Source organism: Amblyomma maculatum, chromosome 9, assembly GCF_055883805.1.
Source record: "Amblyomma maculatum isolate TAMU_Amacu chromosome 9, ASM5588380v1, whole genome shotgun sequence".
In the NCBI taxonomy this organism is placed as follows: Eukaryota; Metazoa; Arthropoda; class Arachnida; order Ixodida; family Ixodidae; genus Amblyomma; species Amblyomma maculatum.
In genome coordinates, this window is record NC_139352.1 from 110257795 (window position 1) to 110279719 (window position 21925).

The window sequence follows — 21925 nt, forward strand, 5'->3', positions numbered from 1 at the left end:
ATGCAATTACACAGGTATTCCATAACATAGAGGCTTTACAACATATGAAACACTAGAGAGTACATAAACAAACACCAAATTGTTCACCGGGCACTGTTGCAGTCCGACGCCTCAAGAGTCACGATGTGGCCGCCATACGAGACGAGCGCCGCTCCCTTGAAAGTCCGTGGGCTTGCCAGCAGCGGGTGATCCCCGGGAGTCCAGCCGAAGCACAGGCGAGCACGTCGCAAACACTGAATGACTGAAAGACTGAAAGACTGACTGACTCATCAAACGGCGCGGTCTCTTTAAATAGGGCGCGCCGCGTCTGTTTGTTAGCACGCGTCAAAGCTAGCGCGCACACACACTTAGCTTCGCTGGTTATAGCGCTCTCTCTTCCTCCCGTCGAGCCGCGCGTCGCCATTAGCCAGGTCCCATAGAACATACTGGAAATTTCTGGCTGATTCCAGTCCGATGAACCACCGTCCTCCCCGGGCAATGGGAAAGCGGGTGACGGCAACGCGTACAAAGCTACGCGCTCTCCCGCGCGGGGAAGGGGGCTTTTCTCTCCATGCCTTCCACGCTACGCCGTGCGGGCCTCGCGCCGTACCGGCTTGATGAAATTGGGCGCCGATTTCGTGACAATGGTTTTCTTCAGCAGGATATACAGGATTTGCCGAGATGCTTAGGAATCCGTGAGGATAACCCATCGGCCAGGGTTTTGGCAAAGGATATACGAAACAGCTTCTTTGATGCCATGGAGTTCAGCTGTCGTAGATTATGTCTTCCGCTGCAGCCGGTAACACAGGACATGGTTTGTTTAGGGCACATAAAGGCCACAGGAAGAAGTGTCTTGAATAGTTGAACCGTCGGCGAATATGTGGGTGTACTGTGTATATTCTTCGGCTACGTAGGCGAGAGCGGCTTGCAGAAGTGCTGCCTGTGGCATGGGGCTCTTCGCATCCCCACCTGGAACATACATATTCTCCTTTAGAGACGATAGTGTCCATGGGGGTAAGGTGCATGGTAGTAGATTTCTTGGCTGAGCAATAGTAGGGAGGGGCAGAAAGTGTACAGCCTGACCAAAGCCATAGTTACATTGAGTTTGGTGGTCACGGTTTTAGAAGTGCTTCTTCACTTGAAGGAGATGTCGGAGGTGGGTGCGCATAGTGTCTTGAGCGGCAATCACATTTAGCGGGAAACATCCTCCTTCTGCAAGCGTTCCTGATGCAGAAGATCCCTTTGGGAGGCCAAGGCATGTTCGCAAGCAGTTGTTCCGCGCGGCTTCAAGAATCTTCTGGCTTGCTGGAGGTAATCTTTGAAGCAACGGTGAATAGTAGCGCAACACTCCTTCAACGTAAGCCTTTTCAAGCAGAACCATAGACCGGCAGTTTCTGCCTCGTCATGTGCCCGCCATGAATCTGAAAACCTGTTATGCTGCAGTGATTCTCTCGAGGAGTTTTTTTTTGTTTGTTTTTAATCTGAGGTGCCTAAGAGAGATTGCTATCAGTCATAACACCTAGGAATAGGTGTGATCGTACATACGACACTGACCATCCACCCAGAAGGAGCGAGTATCGAGTCATTTTTGTTTTCTTGTGAAAGCCATAGCCACACTCTTTTCTCATTTCTGATGAGAGACGAAGACCAGGACGGGCCAGATACATTGAGATGTGCAGCAACGCTCTCTGAATTCGTTGCTGCCTAGTATAATGCGAACGTGATGCACTCCAGATGCAAATATCTACAAAAAATGTTATGCATACTCCTCGGGGAAGGTTGCTTGTTATATATATATATAAGGGCAATATTAAACAGGAGAGGGCTGAGCACAGGTCCCTGAGGTACGTCCCTCTTCACTGCTTGAAAGAAAACTGAACGATGTGGAGTGGAAATAAAAATTTGCCGTCTTGTAAATAGTGTTCAATCCAGTTCTAAAGCTTTCCACCGAGGCCAATGCTGGCCAAGGCTGTGAGAATAGCTTGATGAAACAGAGTCAAAAGCAGCCTTGATGTCAAGGAAAACAGCTGTGGGGTTGTACGCAGCGTGAAGGTATTCTTGAAGTGATGTGACAAGTCAGGTAACATCAGTCGCAGACCTCTGTTGGTGAAACCCGTTCATTTTTTGAGGATACGCATTTCGGCTCTTGAGGAACCAGGTGACGCGTTTGAAGATATCATTCACTCCATAAGCTTACCTACGCAGCTCAGTAGGGCGATGGGTCTGAAGGATGCGTAACTTGTTGGTTGTTTAGAAGGTTTCAAAACGGGTACAAGTTTTGTTAACTTCCATTCCATGGGAACCTCACCAGACATCCAGGAAGAATCGTAATATTCCAGAAGTCTAAGGCGGGAATTGCGAAGTATCTTTGCGATTGCTTCAGAGGTCACTTCATCATGACCCGAAGACGTCCGTCTGTTCAATTGCGCGATAGATGAGGATAGCTCTAAAAATGTGAAAGGTAGATCTATCGCTGGCACTGCCGCCTGGGTGATATCTAACAGAGCATCTGTGGAGTGTATGGAAGGCCCTGACACCGTTTATAGCAGTCTGCAGTATTCTTCTGAGACTTTTTTCATGGATTTCTGTTCATGCAGAGATAGTGCTGTGAAAGGATGAAGCTATTGGAGGGGCGAGCGCATACCGCGAACTATCCGCCAAATTTTGGCTACTGGTTGGCGCACATCCAGAGTAGAACAAAACTCACGCCATCTCTGCCAACTTAGCTTATCCAGGTATCGTCGAATTTGACGTTGTGCCCGTCGGCAGGCGCGAATGTCTTCAACATTTTTGTGCGCAAAGCTTTCCTTTCAGCTCGCCTGCGAATAGTGCAAAGCTTTTGAAATATCTCGTCATTTGAGGGTAATCTATTTAGGTTATTGCATTAGTAAACACAGAAATTTAAACGAGGCAAAAAAACACAGCCACAGGAGTCACTCAAGAGCAAGCATTTATAATATTTTACGTCTGAAAGATTACCCTCAGTGTGATGATCGTTCAAAATATCCGTATAAATGTATCGCCTTGTGATTAACATGACGCAAATTTATTAACCTTAAAGCTATTTAAATTAAAAGGCCCAAGAATAAAATACAGGCATCATTCTCAATCTATGGTGATCTGAAGTGTGATACTGTAACCAATCTTCGATTTAGCGCGCATTGCATAATGAAGCGACAAAGCTGTGGACGTTCAACCCGCGCTCACGGCGTCCGTACTTCAGACATCACCAGCAACATTACTGGTCTAATATATAGAGGAAACTCCCAAAAGGGAACAGAATTGTAATAACGGAGTAATTATTAATTATCATCTACCCAAGCGCAGCCATAAAGCTACAAAAGAAAGCTATACAGCTTTCTCAGAAAGTTCGCTGTACAAGAAAAGTTCGTTCTGGTCCGGGGATCGAACCCGCGAACAGTAAGTTTTTCGGGTGGTCGCTCTAAGAACTGAACAAACCAGGACTGTCAGTACCGGGTTATTCTCTGGATTGAGTCTGTGGTCCCGGGTTTGGTATCAGGACCCAGACAAGTTTGTTTTTTTTTTTTTTTAACTACGAAGTATTTCAGAAAGCTGTATTACTTACTTTTGTAGCCGTATGACTGTACGTGGTGGATGTCAGTGAGTAATTACTCCTTTATTAGCAGCATTACTGCCTACAATCAGGTGGTCAGAATAACCATAGAACAAATGCTTTATCAGCAGCATTACTGCCTACAAGGTGGTCAGAGTAATCATAGACAATCGACTCAAATTTGTCAGTAAATACAGATTTCTGAGCCAACCAATGCTATCAAAAGAGCAGATATGAATATCAATGAGACAATTAATATGCATGCGTTTTTTTGTTAACTGTTTTTTATTTTTGTTCATTGTAGTTACCTCTATAGATGTATACCTCAGTTTGCTTTACTAAGAACACGAAGGACTTGCCAGTCCTTCTAAAATATTGTGCAAGCCCTTGGGAATCAGTCATGCTTATTATAGCGCTAGCTTTACCTGTTGAGTAGGACTCAGTGCAGTCCTGTGGATCTGTTTGTTCCAGATCCAGCTGAGGTAGCTCGAAGTCCGTGTGCACTACGGGAGGGTCCCGGTCATTCCACTCGAACACCAAGTCATCGGTAGTGTGTGACACTGAAATCACAAAGCATGCTTTTTTATGTGACTGCTCTTTTTTTTTTTTTTGAAGCACGACCTGAAACGGGATCCCAATCTGAGCTGCGCAGAGACCGCTGAACACTGCACCTTCATGAAAGACAAAGTGAACTTTCTATTAATGCATATAATGTACGTACCACAAAAAATATATGCTAATATAATAAAGGAGACAAAGGCACTCTCTTCTGAAATAAATGATACCGAAATAACAGTGTAGTACTTCAAAGCGACCTTACTTATTTTCGCAGAAATAGCGGATATAAGTTTTCTTGCCTCACAATAGGATGTCAGTGCACTTTAGGAAACCTCGGGTTCCTAAAAAGTTTTCAACTCTCTACCACCGCGACCCAAAACGTCTGAGATAGTTTGGGACGTTAATCGTTCCAAGCAATACGAAACATTTTCTATCTTTGCCAACGGGGCAAACCACAAATGTCTGCTGTGACAACACAGACCTTTCTGTGTATTTGCTCTAAGTTTGCCCCCGTACGACTTATGCTTCGTTCAAACGCTCACCTTCTTTATTGTTGTCAGCAGCGAACTTTTTGACACAAACAAATCCATTGGTCATGAAAATCGCATTCTCAAGATACTATAAAGACTACTACCGAAATGACAGAAGCAGACAAAAATTTGTCGTATTCTAAGCCAAACCTTGTCTTCTCTTTGACTAGTTTTTACACTATATCTTTTATAGCTTTTATTTGGCAGAAGCAGATAAATATTTTTCGTATATTAAGGCAATCCTTATAGTCTTTTTTTGACTGGATTTTTCACAACTTCTCTTATAGCATTTTAATGACGAAGCAGGTAAATATATGCCGTATTTTATGCCAACCCTTGTCGTCTCTTTAGACTAGGTTTTGTTTTATTTCTCTTATAATTACAGAAGCAGACAATATATTTGTCGTATTTTGAGGCAAACCTTGTCGTCTCTTAGACCAGTTCTTGCACTCGGTCTTTTATAGCATTTATTTGGCAGAAACAGTAAAATATATTGTATTATAAGGCAATCGTTATCGGTTCTTCTGACTAAATTTTATAGTATTTCTTTTAAAACCTTTTAATGACAGTTGCAGGCAAAATGTGTCGTATTTTAATGCAATCCTTGTTGTCTCAATAACTATGTTTGCACTATTTCTCTTATAATTTTTTAATAACAGAAGCAGGCAAATATTTGTCGTATTTTAACGCAAACCTTGTCGTCGTCTATTGACTAAGTTTTGCATCATTTCGCTTACAGCTTTATAATGACAGAACCAGGAAATATTTTGTCGTATTGTAAGGCAACCTTTGTCGCCTCTTTTTACTTGGTTTTGCACTATTTCTCTTATAGCTTTTTAGACTGAATTAGGCAAAACTCTGTCCTATTTTAAGGCTATCCCTGTCGTCTCTTTTGACTAGGTTTGGAACTATTTCTCTTATAGCTTTTCAGTGACAGAAGCAAGCAAAATGTATCGTATTTTAGGGTAATCTTTGTCGTCTCTATTGACTAGGTTTTGCACTATTTCTCTTAAGCTTTTTATTGAGAGAAGCAGACAAAAATGTTTCATATATTAAGACAATCCTAGTTGTCTCTTTTGTTTAGAATTTTTGACTATTTCGTTTATATTTTTTTAATGAGAGAATGAGGCAAAATTTGTCGTATTATAGAGATATCCTTGTCGCTTTTTACTAGGTTTTGCACTATTGTTCTTATAGCTTTTTAGACAGAAGCAGGCACGTCCTATTTTAAGATTTTCCTTGTCGTCTCTTTTAACTAGGTTTTGAACTATTTTCTTATAGCTTTTTAATGGCAAATGCAGGCAAATAGTTATCGTAATTAAGGCAATCTTTGTCATTGCTTTTGACTAGTTTATGCACAATTTCTCTTAAGCTTTTTAATAATTTAAGCAGACAAATATTTTTCGTATTTTAAAGCAATCCTAGTTGTTTATTTTGTTTGGAACTTGCACCATTTCTCGTATAGCTTTTTAATGACAGCAGGAGACAAAAGTTGGTCGTATTGTAAGGCAAACTTTGTCGTCTCCTTTGACTATGTTTTCTACTATTTTTCTTATATGCTTTTATTGAAAGAAACCGACAGAAATTTATCATTTTTAAGGCAATTGTTCTCGTCTCTTTTGAGTAGGTTTTGCACTATGTCTCTTATAGCTTCCTTATGAAAGAAGCAGCCCAAATGTGTCGTACTTTAAGACAAGCCTTGTCGTCTCTATTGGGAAGGTTTTGTACTATTTCTCTTGAAGCGTTTTAACGACAGAAGCAGGCAAAACATTGTCGTATTTTGGGGCAAATCATGTCATCTCTTTTGGCAAGGTTTTGCACTATTTTTCTTAAAGCTTTTTATACGTTCTCCTGCTAACCATTTTCGGCACAATTCATTTCACCCATACTTTCCGGAACATTAGCGTTCATCCGTATGAAAGACTTACCAAAGTGCATATTAATTTTGACTTGATCCTTCCGAATTTTATAAGCCAAATGCTTTAAATATCAGCCGGTATATTCGGTTACTCAACGAAAAATGGCTAATAAAGCTGAAGTTGGATATATGGGATGGTTTTTATTGGGTTTATTGCAGCCTCCACAATGACAGCTGCTGGAAATGCGCTGTGTTTGGTGATGGATTAACTGTGGTAAAGAGGTTAGCATTCCAGCTGCGAAAACAAAATTTATAAATGAAAACAATAGTTCAAAACTTCTTAACCGTGACAGTTAGCCGAAGAGATATTATGCTGACATTGCAGCCTGCCTTCATTTCTGACTAGTTTCTTATGTTCTTGTGGCGACAGCATAGGTTTGTTCTCTGTGCCGCCATATTTGTTCTTGTGCCGCATTTCTTCTTACTCTCATTTAGCTGCGATTGTCGGTGTTTCTTTTATTGGGAGACTTAAGCTAAACAGTTCAGAAGAAGAGAATAAGAGGCGGGTTACGACGTCGTAATGGTCAAAAATTGCTTCTAACAAAGCCGTTCTAACCTGTTCAATATTGTCGAAAAGAAAATAGAAAATTATTTTGTTACTGATATGTGTAATAGCACAGGCTGAGAGCCCTTAACGTGTTTTATGTTTCAGAACATTTTCCTCGCTTCCGCTTTTTATCACTGGCTTCGCTCTTTTTTCGTCTAGTCAGACGCGTTAAGCCATGGAGCGAATAGATTTTCTGCCACGGCCATCTGTGGGGGCAATTTTGGCCTGGAAATATTGTCGCACTCTTCTCTAGTTGTTACCTTCCTGCCTTCTTCAAGGCTAGTAATCATTAAAACCCAAATTCAATAATAGGTAATGGTATGGCTATAAGGCTAAGTTAATTAAAGCAATATTCCTCCAAACTTAGGTATTTTTGTGTTCCGTGCGAATTCACGTTGTGCGCATTCTCTTCATCAGATAGGATTAAAGCCTCCTTCTTCATTTCGGCTTTATATCAGCCTTTAAATAGCTGCATGTTCCTCGCAGTCTGCAATATAATTGTGAACCGAAACTTTTCTTTCTCGTGGATAGTTATTGCAGACGCCGGTTTCAATTATTAGTACAGCGAAAATGTAAAGCGATAGTGGCGAGTAGGTAAGGATCCATCACTAGTTATGTGCCTTTCTTTCTTCAGTCTTCATGTGTCATCATCATCAGCCTGACTATACCCACTGCAGGGCAACGGCCTCTCCCATATTTCTGCAGTGAACCCGGTTCTGTGATAGCTGCATCCACTTGACCCCTGCGAACTTCTTAAACTCATCCGCCCACCTAACTTTCTGCCGCCCCCTGCTACGCATTCCTTCCCTTGGAATCCAGTTTGTTACCCTAAGCAACCGTCGTTTATCCTCTCTTCGCAATACATGTCCTGCCCATGCCCATTTCTTCTTCTTGATTTCTACTAGAATGTTGGTAACTTGAGTTATTTCTCTGACCCACTCTGCACGCTTCCTATCTCTTAATGTTAGGCCTACCATTTTTCGTTCCATAGCCCTCCGAGTTGTCCTCAACTTAAGTAGAACCCTCTTGGTTAGCTTCCACGTTTCAGCCCCATAGGTGAGTACAGGTAAGATACAACTGCTGTATACTTTCCTCTTGAGCGATACCGGTAAGCTGCTAGTTATAATCTGCGAATGCTTGTCAAATGCGCTCCATCCAAGTCTTTTTCTTCTTGTTATTTCCTTTTCATGGTCCGGATCTGCTGTTACTACCTGTCCTAACTGGACCTATTCGCCTACTAGTTCCAGAGCTTCGCTAGCTAACGTAAATTGCTGTTCCTTCCCTAAGCTTTTAAACATTACCTTAGTCTTCTGCACATTGATTTTCAAGCCTACTTTACTACTTTTCCTGTCTAAGTCATCAATCATTATTTGCAGTTCATCCCCCGAGTTACTTAGCAAGGCAATGTCATCAGCAAGTGATAGATTACTGAGGTATTCTCCATCTGCCCTCATCTCTAACTGCTCCCATTCCAAGTCTCAGATACTTCCTCTGAGCAAGCTGTGAATAGTACTGGGGCGACCGTGTCTCCTTGTCTAACACCTTTCTTTATGGGAATTTCATTACTTTCTTTATGCAGCACTAGGTTGCTTTGTAGCCACTACATATACCCAGGTAGCACAGAATGTGGGGCCCCAGTAGGTCCGATGTAGGCAAGTGGGGCTGAGGCAACCATCATAAAACCTGCATCGGTCCCCGATGGGGCAAAAGTGGGCAAGCCCCGTTTGGGCTTGCCCCTGCTCCTCCAGCATGGGTCCCATAGCGGCGTTTCTTGGGCTAATGCAGAGCACATTCCTGCATCCAGACCACAAGGGTCCCTTGCCGGATATTTGAGGGCAATCCAACCTAAATGCGGGCTTTTTATGGGAAAGCCCTCATAGATCCGAAATGAGGCCGCCCCCATTAAATCTTTGTGGGACCAACATCGGCCGTAGTGGGGCAAGAAAACGGACATGCCCACATGCTGCCCCAATCGGCCCCTTGCAGGTTACTTGAGGGCAGGTGAAATATGAATAGGGGCTCAATTTAGGCAAGCCCTCGTTAAGCCCAAATTAGGCAGCCTTAGCTAAACCGCTTTAGGTCCCACATAGGCTGTAATGGGGCTGGAAGGCGGGCGTGCCCGCATGGTACCAAAAGCGGTCCTTTGTGGGGACTTTGAAGGCCCGTGCAACAGCAGGTGGGCTCTAGGTTCAAAACCAACGTCCAGCCCATGGGGCTGCCCACATAAAACTGCTTTATATCCCACATGGGCCGTAATGGGTCTGGAAGGCGGGAGGGCCCGCATGATACCAAAATTGTCTCTTGTGGGGAATTTGAAGGCACGTGCAACAGCAAGTGGGCTTTAGGTTCAAAATCAACACCCAGCCCAATTGGGGCTGCCCACACAAAACCGCTGTAGGTCCCACATCGGCCGTAATGGGGCTATAAGGCGTGCGTGCACTTGCGTAATCATTGTTTCCAACCTTTATTTGCATTAGATGTTGCCCTAAATTACTATTATAGATGATTTATAATAATTATTATAGTGCAATTGTTACTTATGTGCCTGTTATAACCAACTTTGTTCATGTGACTCCTCCCCCCCTATGTAATGCCTGAAAGGGCCTTTAGGGTATATAAATAAATAAATAAATAAATAAATTTGTATAACAGTTGTTGCCATGTTTAGTCGATTAGAAATTTACATGGCTTTAGTTCTCGCCCTCATGCAAATTGCGCTACAAATACTCAAACAAACTGATTGCCAACTATTGCCTCTTATGTGGTCGCTTTGGACAGTCTGCAACTCCCAGCCCAATATTACTGTTCAGAGCACACATCTCCATAACCTGAACAAGATGTACATGAAGTCATTTCGGCTAGATGAATGTTATGAATTTTTGTAAAATTTAATATTGTGGCTCATTAGAAAGTGCCGACATGTATAAAATAATTACTTAATTATGTGCATAAATATTGATTGGGAAAACTTGGACTAGGCTTTCGATCAAATTCCTGCGTCGGACCCCTATGAGAATAATGTGGGCAAGTTCAAGTGCGGCTAGCGCTATAGAACCCGCATTGGTCCTATGTCATTATCTGAGGGGCTAACTGAAATTACAAAAAAATGTTCCTCCAAAGCGGCTGCCCAAATCGGTCCAAAGTAGGACCATCGGGGGGAGTTGGCGGGATGTGCCCTTTTAACAATTCCGGAAAAATGTGGGCAGCCCCGCAAGGCTGCCTGCATCGGCCCCTAGTGGGGCCATTGGGGCTTTGTCGACAGCCCCCTTCGGTCCTACGTCGGCCCCTCTTGCAGCACCCACATTGAGCCCACCGGGGCTGTCCTGCATTGCCTACATCGGGCCCACCGGGGCCCACCCTCCATAGCCCACTTTGTGCTACCTGGGTATATATATATTCCAGGACTTTCATGTACGGCTCGTCTACCCCTTGATTTCACAATGCCTGTGTCATCGCCTAGGTTTCTACTGAGTCAAATGGCTTTTCGTAATCAATGAATGCTATGTAAAAGGGCTGATTATATTCCTATTATTTTTCTATCACTTGGTTGATGGTATGGATATGATAGAGAGTAGTGTACCGTTTCCGAAAATCTGCTCGATCCTTTGCTTGATTTCAGTGTATGGTTGTCCTGATTCTATTAGCGATTACCTTAGTAAATATATTATACGTAACAGACAGTAAGCTGATTGGTCTGTAATTTTTAAGGACCTTAGAGTCCCCTTTCTTATGAATGAGGATAATGTCTGCATTCTTCCATTTTTCCGGCACCGTTGATGACACCAGGCACTGCGTATACAGGGTGGCCAATTTTTCTAGCACGACATCCCTCCCGTCCTTCAACAAATCTGTACTTATCTGATCCTCTCCAGCTGATTTCCCCCGTTTCATAGCTTCTAATGCTTTCTTGACCTCGTTTTTCGTCACTCGTGGAACGTCTGACTTTTTCCCTACCGCCAATCTCATTACGGTCCAGACTACTTTGGCTGCTGGAGAGATCCGTATAGAACTACTCGGCTACTTTGACTATCTTGTCCATATAAGTGATGACGTTGCCCGCCTTGTCCCTTATTCGATACATCTGGTTTTTGCCTATGCCCAATTTCTTCTTTACCGCTTTAGGCTTCCCCCGTACTTTACAGCATGATCATTTTTCTCTATTTTATACTTCTTTATATCGGCCACTTTGTGCTTATTGATTAGCTTTGATATCTCGGCCAATTCTATCTTGTCTGTTGGATAGGAAGCTTTCATACTCTGGCGTTTCTTAATCAAATCTTTCTTCTCTTTAGACAGCTTATCCGTATCGTCTCTAACCATCCTGCCGCCTACTTCTACAGCTCACTCAGTAATGATATATCTGAAATTATTGTTCATTTCTTCTAGGGTAATGTTGCCATCCTTGGTTAGAGCTGAATATCTATTCCGTAGCGAGATCCTGAACTCTTCTGCCCTCCTCTTCACCAATAATTCGTTGATGGGTTTCCATCTCACTAATCTGTTGCGTTCCTTCTTCAGATTTAGGTTATTTCGGGACCTCACCATTCTTTGGTCACTGCATCGCCCTTTCCCGATTGCCTCAACATCTTACATAATGGGAGGAGTTGAATCCATTATGAAGTCAATTTCATTTTTAGTCTTCCCGTTAGGACTTTTCCATGTCCATTTCCGGTTCTTCCGTTTGCTGAAGAAGGTATTCATGATTCGTAAGTTATTGCGCTCTGCAAACTCAACTAGTAACTCCCCCCTGTTATTCTTAGAACCAATGCCATAGTCACGTACTGCCTGTCTCCTACCTGCTTTTTCCCTACCTTGGCCTTGAAGTCGCCCATTAGTAAAGTATACTGCGACTTTACTTTTCGCATTGCCAAATCTACATCTTCGTAAAAGTTTTCAACTGCCTGGTCATCATACCTATATGTAGGTGCATAGGACTTTACAACCTTCAGTTCATACCGCTTATTAAAACAACGGCTTGAGGGGCTAGTTGGTGCTGCATAATACCCAGAAATGTGGCTTCTTATACCGCTTATTAAGCCTAATTGCGATGCCTGCCACCCTCTCATTAATACTATAGAATTCATCTATATTACCCGCTATATACTTATTGACAAGGAAGCCTACTCCTGGTTCTCACCTCTCCGGTAAACCTCGACAATACAGTACATGCCCATCCTTCAGTACATTATATTCCTCATTTGGCCTCCTAACCTCACTAAGCCCTATGACATCCGATTTCATACCCTCTAACAGCACTGCTAAACTAGCTTCACTAAGCTAGAGTTCTGGCGTTAAGCGTTGCCTGGTTCAGTTTCAGCGCCCTGTCCAGCGGAGCCACGAATTCTTAGCACCCCCTGCGGCGTCACAGGTCTGACCGCCGCCGTGGTCAGTTGTTCCGCGGCTGCTGCTGACTGAGGGCCGGAGTTTTATGGAGCTAATCATGAGAGGTTGCGACCAATACTGCACCAGGGTGGCCAACTCCTGTTCTAATGAGGGAGTGCGTTGTCGGAGGTGTTCACAGGCATCAGGTCGCACCCCAAACCTGTTTACGCATTACATCGACACGCGGATTTTTTTTTTTTTTTTATCTGGTGGAGAATTACGCGGCACCGCGATTTGAGCCCCGGTCTTTTTGCTTTCGAGGCGGATGTTCTACCGCTACGCCACCGCTGCACCATGTGTGCTCCTCCTGTTCGATGCGATCTAATATCAAATTACATAGATTAAAGATCACAAAAATGAGGTGCGGCTACATAGTCTGAGCAATGTATGTATTTAAGAGACCCCTTACCCTCCAGGCATTTTGTCATCAACACCGTGTGAGCTCAGAGTGTAGACGAGGCAGCGAATTACCACCGGTGACATGACGAGCGTGATGGAAATTATTTCTCGCCACTCGCACTGTACGTGTAATATTTGCTGAAGTAGCCGTGCAGCCCCACCGCTGGCTATCGGTGGTCGCATGTTCTCCGGCTGCGAGAGTATAATTGCTGCTGACGTGAGGCTACTCCCTCATCTGGAGGAAAACTAACGAAGACGGGTAGCTGGCGCGGCATTCGATTTCTTGCCTTCAAAGTGATGTGCTACTAGGCCCCTAATGGGGGGGGGAGCAGCTTGAGGCTTGGCTCTTTCTCGGAATACCTTGCGCTTTTAAAGTTATTACACCGCTCTCGTAGATGCAAAGATTGACTAAACGGTAAACGAGGTGTACGTAATGATATGGATATCGAACCCAGTATGCGATTTCTTTCCCAATTCTGAGTCGTGAGTTCTGATGCTTCACTCAGCTGGGGTAAAGGGAAGAGAGCGGGGAAACATTTGCCCACCTTCAACTGCAGCTTTTTCTGCATGTAAATAGAAGCGCATTTACCAAGATTACATTTGCAGTCGGTTGGTAACGCAGAAGTGCTAACTGCTTTCGTTGTTTTACCACACAGTGCGCAAAATTTGAGTAATTACAACTGCGTAAGAATATTTCAAATGCATGCTGATGGCGTTCCCTAACATATGATCCCCCAAAGCTATCTGCTTATTTCGAATAGTTCCCGTTGCACTGAATCTAGCGCTGAACCCTGACCTTAATTGTTACGGGCTGTAAAAGTTAGCAACGGTGGGAAAGTCTCGTGTTCTGAGCTTGGTCTTGCCATCCGCTTTGAACGTTGCATTGAGTAGTTTATTTAACTACTTACTACTGATTTCCCCATTCGTCCAGCCGATATTCAACTGCCACTAAAATGATTAGGCAACACCGACTGACGCAAAAATAGTGCTTACTACTAATGCCGCGCATCCATTTGTGTGCTTATTTCAAGAACATATTGCTATTAAGATCAGATCGTGCTGTTCTCGTAAAGAACCGGCCGGCCTTGACGTCAAGATGAGGGACGCATGTTTGCGACGTTTCTATGATGTTGTTTCAGAAAGAGTGCACAATAAACGAGCTGATTGCCCGCAAGGCATGGTAAAAAGATAATTACCAACTCGAAAAGTACTGAATAACTATGTAGGATACCAACGGCGCGCCAGATAAGGCAGATAAGGTATGTAGCGGGAGGCGCAATGGAAGCAATTATAAATCTTTTCTCAGTTTCTATCACCTTAAGGTCAACAAAGTGTTACAAACAAAGCCCGTATTGGTCCCAGCAGAAGGGTAGGAACTGCGGGAAAAAGAGCATTGAGTTCTTCTTCATCTTACTTTCCCGACATTACAAACGAACTGAAGAAAAAGTGTTCACGCGTAGCTGCAGATAAGAGAGCTATGCACTGCTCTACATACTAAGGAAGAACGCAGCTTCACAGTGCCAGCAAAAAGGAGCTCTCAGTGGTACATGCAATGCGCAACGCCCTGCCCGAGTAGCACAGCGCGCCACATCGATTGCCGAATAGGGTGGACTTGCTTACAATTTCTCATTACTTGAAATAAAACCAAGCAGCATGCTTACGACCGCCAGCTATCCCTGTCTCGAAACCACGAGAGTTTAAAGTCGAAGAGCAGCGGCCATCGCCGGCGATCGTTGCCCCGCCTGTCAACTAGGTAATTTTAGAAAAATGGCACATGCGTGGCATATTGCACAGTACCCACTGAAGGAGAGTGGTGTACGCGTAACAACTGAAATATTTTTGCGTCTGCAACATACTTTTACATTTTTCCTTACCTTTTACGATGGTAAGGATACTTGAGAAAATTTTGGCTTGTTTCTCCAAGCAGCCTAGGAAGTAGGTGCTGGACCTAGCATAATATTAATTACACCACTTACCAAGTAGTCTAAAGTTTTTTTTGTTTTTTTTTTTTTTAACTCTCGGTGGATTTTGAATTTTAGTGTTTTTCTCTTGGTTCTGATAAAGTGAAATAAAAGAATCTCTTAACCTGCGTACTCATTTCTTTCCAGACAAAACAATATGTCGAGGATGCTTTTGCGGGAAATATGATAGACAGTGAATACTAAGTATCATACACAACATGTTGTAGAGAAAAGAGAACGTACCATGCATACTGCGGCTATAATGATATAATGTGATCTTGTGGCCATTATTCTTATCAAGAAGAAAAGGGCTAATGGGAAAAGATAAGGAACGCAATACGCTGTAACCGGCAAACAGATGTAAAGCGTCAGTTTCTTTTTCTAATGCCTACAATGGCCATACTATTGAAAGTAATGCACAAACGAAGCAAATGTGCAACGCTTTAATTGATACAGGCAAACGTAATGTAGTATGGCTTGTTTATGCGTGTTCAATGCGTGTGGGGGATATTGCTGCGAATAACGTGGGGTGCATGTCCGTTGTTTGGGATATACCCACCATGTGGCCCATAAAAACAGTGAACAATCGGCACAATGATGACTGCTGTTTTATTGAGAAATGTGTTTAGCACGTTTTTAGAAAAAAAAAAGTCATTCTGATAAATAATTTGGGCCCATGTTTGCTGTTATTAGAGCCAGCAAATGTTGGACTAACCGAACACCGAAAGCGGCCATTAGTTAAAAGGTACATCAAGGTCTGACGCTTCATCTTAATTTGACGAAACTTCCCGAAAGTACAAAATTTAACTGCTTACAAGTTTTGGGATTTGTAAGGAAGAGAGGTCCTAGTAGAGGGCTTCCGAAATCTTGACCACATAAAGATCTCGGGTGTTTTCTGACACTGAACATAACGCGGGCGCGTGCTTTTTATCATCATCGTCCGAAGGACTATACCCACTGCAGGGGAAGGACCTCTCCCTTATTTCTTTTATCAATCCAGTCATGTGCTATCTGCGTCTGTTTGACCCCTGAAAACTTCCGATCATCATCCACCTCCCTAACGTTCGGCTGTCTCTTACTACGATTTCGTTATTTGGTAATTCAATTTGTTAACTTCATGCTTATTTGTTGCCCCATACTCTTTGCACAAGGTTTCCTGCCCGTGCAAATGTATTCTTGAATTTTTTTCTCCTGCTTTTGAATGTCATTGGAAAGTGGCAGCCACAGCCAACCCTCGTCCATGGGTTCAGCAGTAGAGCGGCCAAACAGCTGATTCACTTGAAAGGGTGAAGGAACGGGCTAGTTGGAAAAACATCTTGGAAAGCAAAACAGCGCACTTCAAAACACAGAGAAGTGCGCTGTTTTGCTTTCCAAGATGTTTTTCCAACTAGCCGGTTCCTTCACCCTTGGAAGTTGCATTTCAGTTCCTCGGACCCTTTTATGTGTTTCTCTTCAGACCCATCTTACTGCGCTGTGTTGTCGTTTCCTTTCTGTGTCTGTGTTTTGAAGTGCGCTGTTTTTCTTTTCAAGATGTTCCACTGATTCACCGCAACGAGGCAAAGCCTTCTAGGAGAGCTTCGCTATTTTCGGAAACACAAGTAAACTGCTTAGAAGTGGAAAAAGTATTTTGCATCGGAGATAAACTGTTACTTACAGCTTTCCATCTGCATAGAACAGGTCTGGGTGTCGTGTGGATACGATGCGAAGTTCATTGCACACGACAGTGTCAAGGTCAGCCTGCGGTAAAGGTAAGACCCGATTATTCCGAATGGGTGCCCACAAAAGGAGGTAGAAGCAGTTTGCCGTTTTGTGACAGCAAGTAAATGCTGTGTATTATTTCACCTAATCTGAGTAAATTTTCTCGCGGCCTTTACAAGAAACTAGACCGCGCTATAGGGTAAAGTGAAGAGCATATTTGATGTTTTAATATTTCTAGCTATTTTTGTTTTGATTACTTCCACAAACATTGTATTCAGAAATGTGCCATATCCATATTCAAGCTACAGGTTCGAAGGTCTACGCTTTTGACTGCATATAGCTTGAGATAGTGCTTTGAAATATTGCCAACGTTTTCTCGTGCAGTCCGACTATACCACCTAAGGTGAAAAATCACGCTCGAGCCGAGCCTAGAAGTACTACACTCAGTTCGTTACGGCTGAAATGGTCTCATTCGAAAAAAAAGAAACTGCGTGTTCTCTAATTATTGCTGAAGTGGAATCTAGAAATCCATTGGTGTGGAGATGTCCCGGATGTAGTCTGATTTATTAGCGTCATTGTTGCGTGCCTCGAACTTTACAACCCCAAGGCAAACAATTTTGATGTCCCTTTAATGATTTTGTATAACATGTCTTTACAGTAGGTTTTGCTTGAAGATACAAAAACTGTTATTATTTTCCTTTGCCTAAAAAATAAGATTAAGCGAACGCACACAACTAAAAAAAGTTACAGAGATGCGAATCGTTAAAAATGATTTTTGTTCTTTTAACAACCGTCTATTCGAAAATATTCCAGAATATACAGTGCGCGCATGTCGAGTACTGCATCTATTTTCCATAAAACACCTTTTTTTTTTAATATTTCTTCTCGACCGAAGCTGCATTACATAAACACTTCCCCGTCCCTTTACATATATCTTAGCACATTTTCCTAATGTCTAGATATTCGGTAAAGATATATTCACATAAATATTACATGTCATTTGAAATGCGCATAGATAGGGACTCTGAAATCAATATCGAGTTTTTTTCAGAACCCGTAAAATGGCGCAAGTGTGTGCCTGTAATATTTTCAGTTGCTGACGTTCTACGCAAGCGTGGCGAAATAAAGGAAGTCACTTTCTCACTTGACCATGTAAAGGATGGTTTTGTCCCGGTACAGCCATATGTAGTGGTTGGGCACCGTCATGGTCTGGAAGGTAACCTGTTTGGCGTTCTTGAAGACGCAGTCAGGGCGCCACACACGTTCAAGCCAGTCTGTCTGTAGCACTCTGTAATCTGCCGTCATGTTTTCCGGCAGACGAAGGAGGTGGTCCTTCCATGACTGAGAAAAGAAGATGTCAGCGGCATACGTCTGCAGAAAGGAAAGAGAACACAGAAGGGGCGTAATTGGAGCCCTGAACAGTAGACACTCAAATAAACAAAAACGAAACAAAACCCACTGGAGAGCTTACCACACAAGTGTATCGTTGGTTTTGCGCAGAACAATAAAGGCAAAATAGGTACCACAGTTCGCGTTGTACGACTTATATAGATATTGAAGGTCTTATTAAGGAGGGATTAAAAGAATAAGCACAGAAAGACGTACAGACATTTCGGAGTTTTAAACGAAGACACACGTTGCGTGTTATACGGATGTCTGTCTTATCACAGAGCCGTATCTCAGTACGCCCCTCATCATCCAAAACCTCCTTCCCGCCCTACACTCTACTCAAATTGTAGCTTTGACCGAGTGCAAAATTAGACAGGGAACCGGATGAGGACGGCTTGGCTTGAACAGACGTGTTTCGCTCCATCTGAATTGCTTCGTCGTGCTGTGTGGCGCGGCTAGAGGATTATTATTACTCGTATTTGCAAATGTCTGGAGGTTTATGAATCATGCGAGAAACCTGATGCATCATCCTATCACTTTGAAAGGGTAAATAAAAAACTGAAAGTTGAAGTAGTTTTACACTTTCATATTGTGGCACAAAAAGCCCCTTGTTTCATCGCAGAAACGGCAACTAAGAAAACTTATGTTTATCACAGCAAGGAAGACAATTGGAAAAGACATCAAGAAGAGTTTTCGAACATCTTGTGAATTATCATATCTTTCATATCATCTTACCTTTAACCGATTACTCTAAAACTTTATCAAACATATTTCTCCTATATGCACACGAAAATATACCTGGGTTTATGTTTCTGTGTTATTTTCCTTTTTGTTGCTTGCAGATATATTATCATTTATAGAATGTTTTGTTCAATTTGCGAACACGTGTTTTAAAAGCAGTTGGAATTGAATGCTACGGGGAGAGGCGACAGATAGCTACACATGCGATACTGCATGGAGCAAATATAGAAAAAGCGTACGCGCATTATCAGACAACGACCAAAATAATTAAAAAACTACATATGGTACAGACCGCAATTATCTATGGCCTAAATATATAACTGGTTTCTGACTACGTTTCGGCATTTGAAACAGACCACCGCAAATCCAGAGGCAGAGAATTCATTGTAGCATCTGTAGAAAAATAGATCAATGTCCTTTCCGAAAACGGAAGAAAGAAATCAAAGTCACGTTGCGCTTAATTTGTACAGCTCTAAACTCCGTATCCTTATATGACTACATTCGCATGTTCACCGTGACATCTCGATAGATGGCATTGCATTGCAGCCTATTTAGGATTTAAGGCCTAAAGATGGGCGCTTCCTACGTTTTAGCGATGCACAGAGCAATTGGATTGCTAAAATGTTTATTTGGGGCCTGCAGTAAAACGCGCGCGCCCTCCTCTGGGCACCAACTGCGAGGCCTGGGTCCCCGCTTGCCGTTGCCGGCTCGCTGGTTCCCTGCCGGGCCAGCGCCTTGATGACCTGCTGGCTAGCACAAAGCAAAAAATATTTGCTATTTCATCGTGTTGCCTGCTCCTTGATTGTTCACTTTCCCTATGCGTTGCGTTTTTCCACGCACATACTCACTCACACACAAGACCACAATTTTCAGTTATGACTCCGCGTCGATGTATCCCAGAGTGCGTTCGATATGAATTTTACACCCATATATTCATTCTTTTATGATTACGAAATTTTTAGTCATGATTAAAAAGCTCACGCTGAGAGCGAAATCATATATATATATATATATATATATATATATATATATATATATATATATATATATATACTGTTTTCGAAACCGCAGTCCTCGCTCGATGTCATCCTCCCTACACTGCGGATATCGAAGAGGGTTGAAACGTAATGGGATACGTCCAATGTCTCTCACGTCCCTTCTATTGGAAAGACGGTTTTTCCAGTCTAGACGACAGCTGAGCGTCAATTTCAATGCGAAAAGGATCACAAACTCCCAATACGAAGGACGAACCCCTTTTACTTCGACTATTTTGAGCTACAAAGCAAATAAAGCTTCCAGAAGGCGGAAGCGCTGCCAAGAATTCTATTCGAAGTCCCGCGGGCAGCAAAAACAACGAGCAATTACGGGACAAGGCACGACTATGGCATACGCTTCTGAAGTAACACGCGCGTCATTGGCTAGCATGGAAGGAGCAGGGCGACGTAATATTATTTTTGCTGACCGTTCGCCATCGGACGGGAGAGACAATAAGGCACCAGAGAAGAGTACCGTATTCAATACGCTGAATTGCGGTGCCTTTCATTCTAGTCAAAGTTTGTATATTATCCCAGCCGTATTGCACGAGGACGGTGCCTCACTACCACCGTTAAGCAACTCATTTTCAATCCGATATTGGCCGTGGGCACTAAAATTGATGTACCCTTAGCGGTATTTTTCTACTTCAACTTATAATGTTTCAAACGTAGAGTAGACACCATTTTCTATTACAAAAATTGCCCTTCTCTTACCAGCCGAATTGCTTTCCCAACATATTGCCCTCCCCAAACAGTATCCCCGTGAGTTGATCCCACCTCTAGTTTCGCTGATGTTGTTCCTTCTCATGAATGTGCATCTCTGACAGCATTCTCCACATATAACCCAGCAACACTGCAAGGCGCTTCAGCACCCTCGCTGAAAACAAGAGTATCGCAGGGAAGAGGAAGCGAGAATTATATTGTATTCCGCGGAGAAGATACCGACGTGTACGCAGATTAGTTCGTTACGTCGCCATCTGTAGTGCACTAAACATGACCTTGCGGCGGACGTTTTTCAACAATGCTTAAAACGAACGAATGGGACACCGCTACCGAAGCACGGCGACTGCTACTGCAACGGGTGGAAATGTCACGAAATAACATAGTGACGCACAAGGAAACCCACATGGCGATCTCTGCCAAAGCCCTAGCAATGCAATGCAATGCTTACTTGCAGAGACTACGCTCTGACATAATATCTAGCAACACGCCAGGGTACTTTACAGCCACCAAGCTTTTTGAGTAATACGCAAAAGCAAGGCCACTGTTCTTGTCTAAGAAACGTTAGGGGAATTAGTTTTAGAAGGTCCCAAGCAATACCAAGATATTCTGTTGGGCGAGTTGGTAAACATACAATGTTAATTGAAACAGCGCGAACAGAAAGACACAGGACAAGACAAAAGGAAGCCGCAGTGCAAGCGCTGACTCACAACTCAGTCTAAGCCTTCACTCCAAGGCCCAAATAAAAAAAATATGACGAAAACGTAGCAATCACGTGAAACAACCCCTGGGTTTTCTAGCTACACAAAAAGTCACTCAAAAAAGAAATCTCTGCTTGAAAGAGCAAGAGAAGTCTTGCTGACACATTTATTGTCCATTGAAATAAAGTATGCTTCAACTATCTCTCTCGTCAACTTTTCTTTAATCATCATCATCATCAGTCTTATTATACCCACTGCAGGGCGAAGGCCTCTCCCATATTTCTCCACTTAACCCGGTTCTGAGCTTGCTGCATCCACTTGACCCATGCGAACTTCTTAATCTCATCCACCCACCTAACTTTCTGCCGCCCCCTGCTACGCTTTCCTTCCCTTGGAATCCAGTTTGTTACCCTCAGCGACCATCGGTTATCCTCTCTTCGCACTACATGTCCCGCCCATTTCTTATTCTTAATTTCCACTAGAATGTCGGTAACGAGTTATTTCCCTGACCCAATCTGCACGCTTCCTATCTCTTAATGTTACCCCTTCCATTTTGCGTTCCATAGCCCTCTGGGCTGTCCTCAACTTAAGTAGAACTTTCTTGGTTAGCCTCCACGTTTCAGCCCCATAGGTGAGTACAGGTAAGATGCAACCGTTGTATACTTTCCTCTTGAGCGATACCGGTAAGCTGCTAGTCATAATCAGCGAGTGCTTGCCAAATGCGCTCCATCCCAATCGTATTCTTCTTGTTATTTCCTTTTCGTGGTCCGGATCTGCGGTTACTACCTGTCCTA

At 43.1% G+C, this 21925-nt stretch overlaps 1 protein-coding gene across 1 annotated transcript in view; it reads right to left on the bottom strand.

The window, feature by feature from the left end:
* The window catches only part of LOC146180150 (glycine receptor subunit alpha-3-like), a 42753-nt gene that overhangs the window by 8750 nt on the left and 12078 nt on the right, over positions 1-21925 (bottom strand). Inside the window, exons 5-7 of the mRNA XM_084580333.1 lie at positions 17691-17917; positions 16503-16585; positions 3979-4113 (exon numbers count right to left, since the gene is read on the bottom strand). Of these exons, the coding sequence (XP_084436459.1) occupies positions 3979-4113; positions 16503-16585; positions 17691-17917 (445 nt within the window). The remainder of the gene's footprint in view (positions 1-3978; positions 4114-16502; positions 16586-17690; positions 17918-21925) is intronic.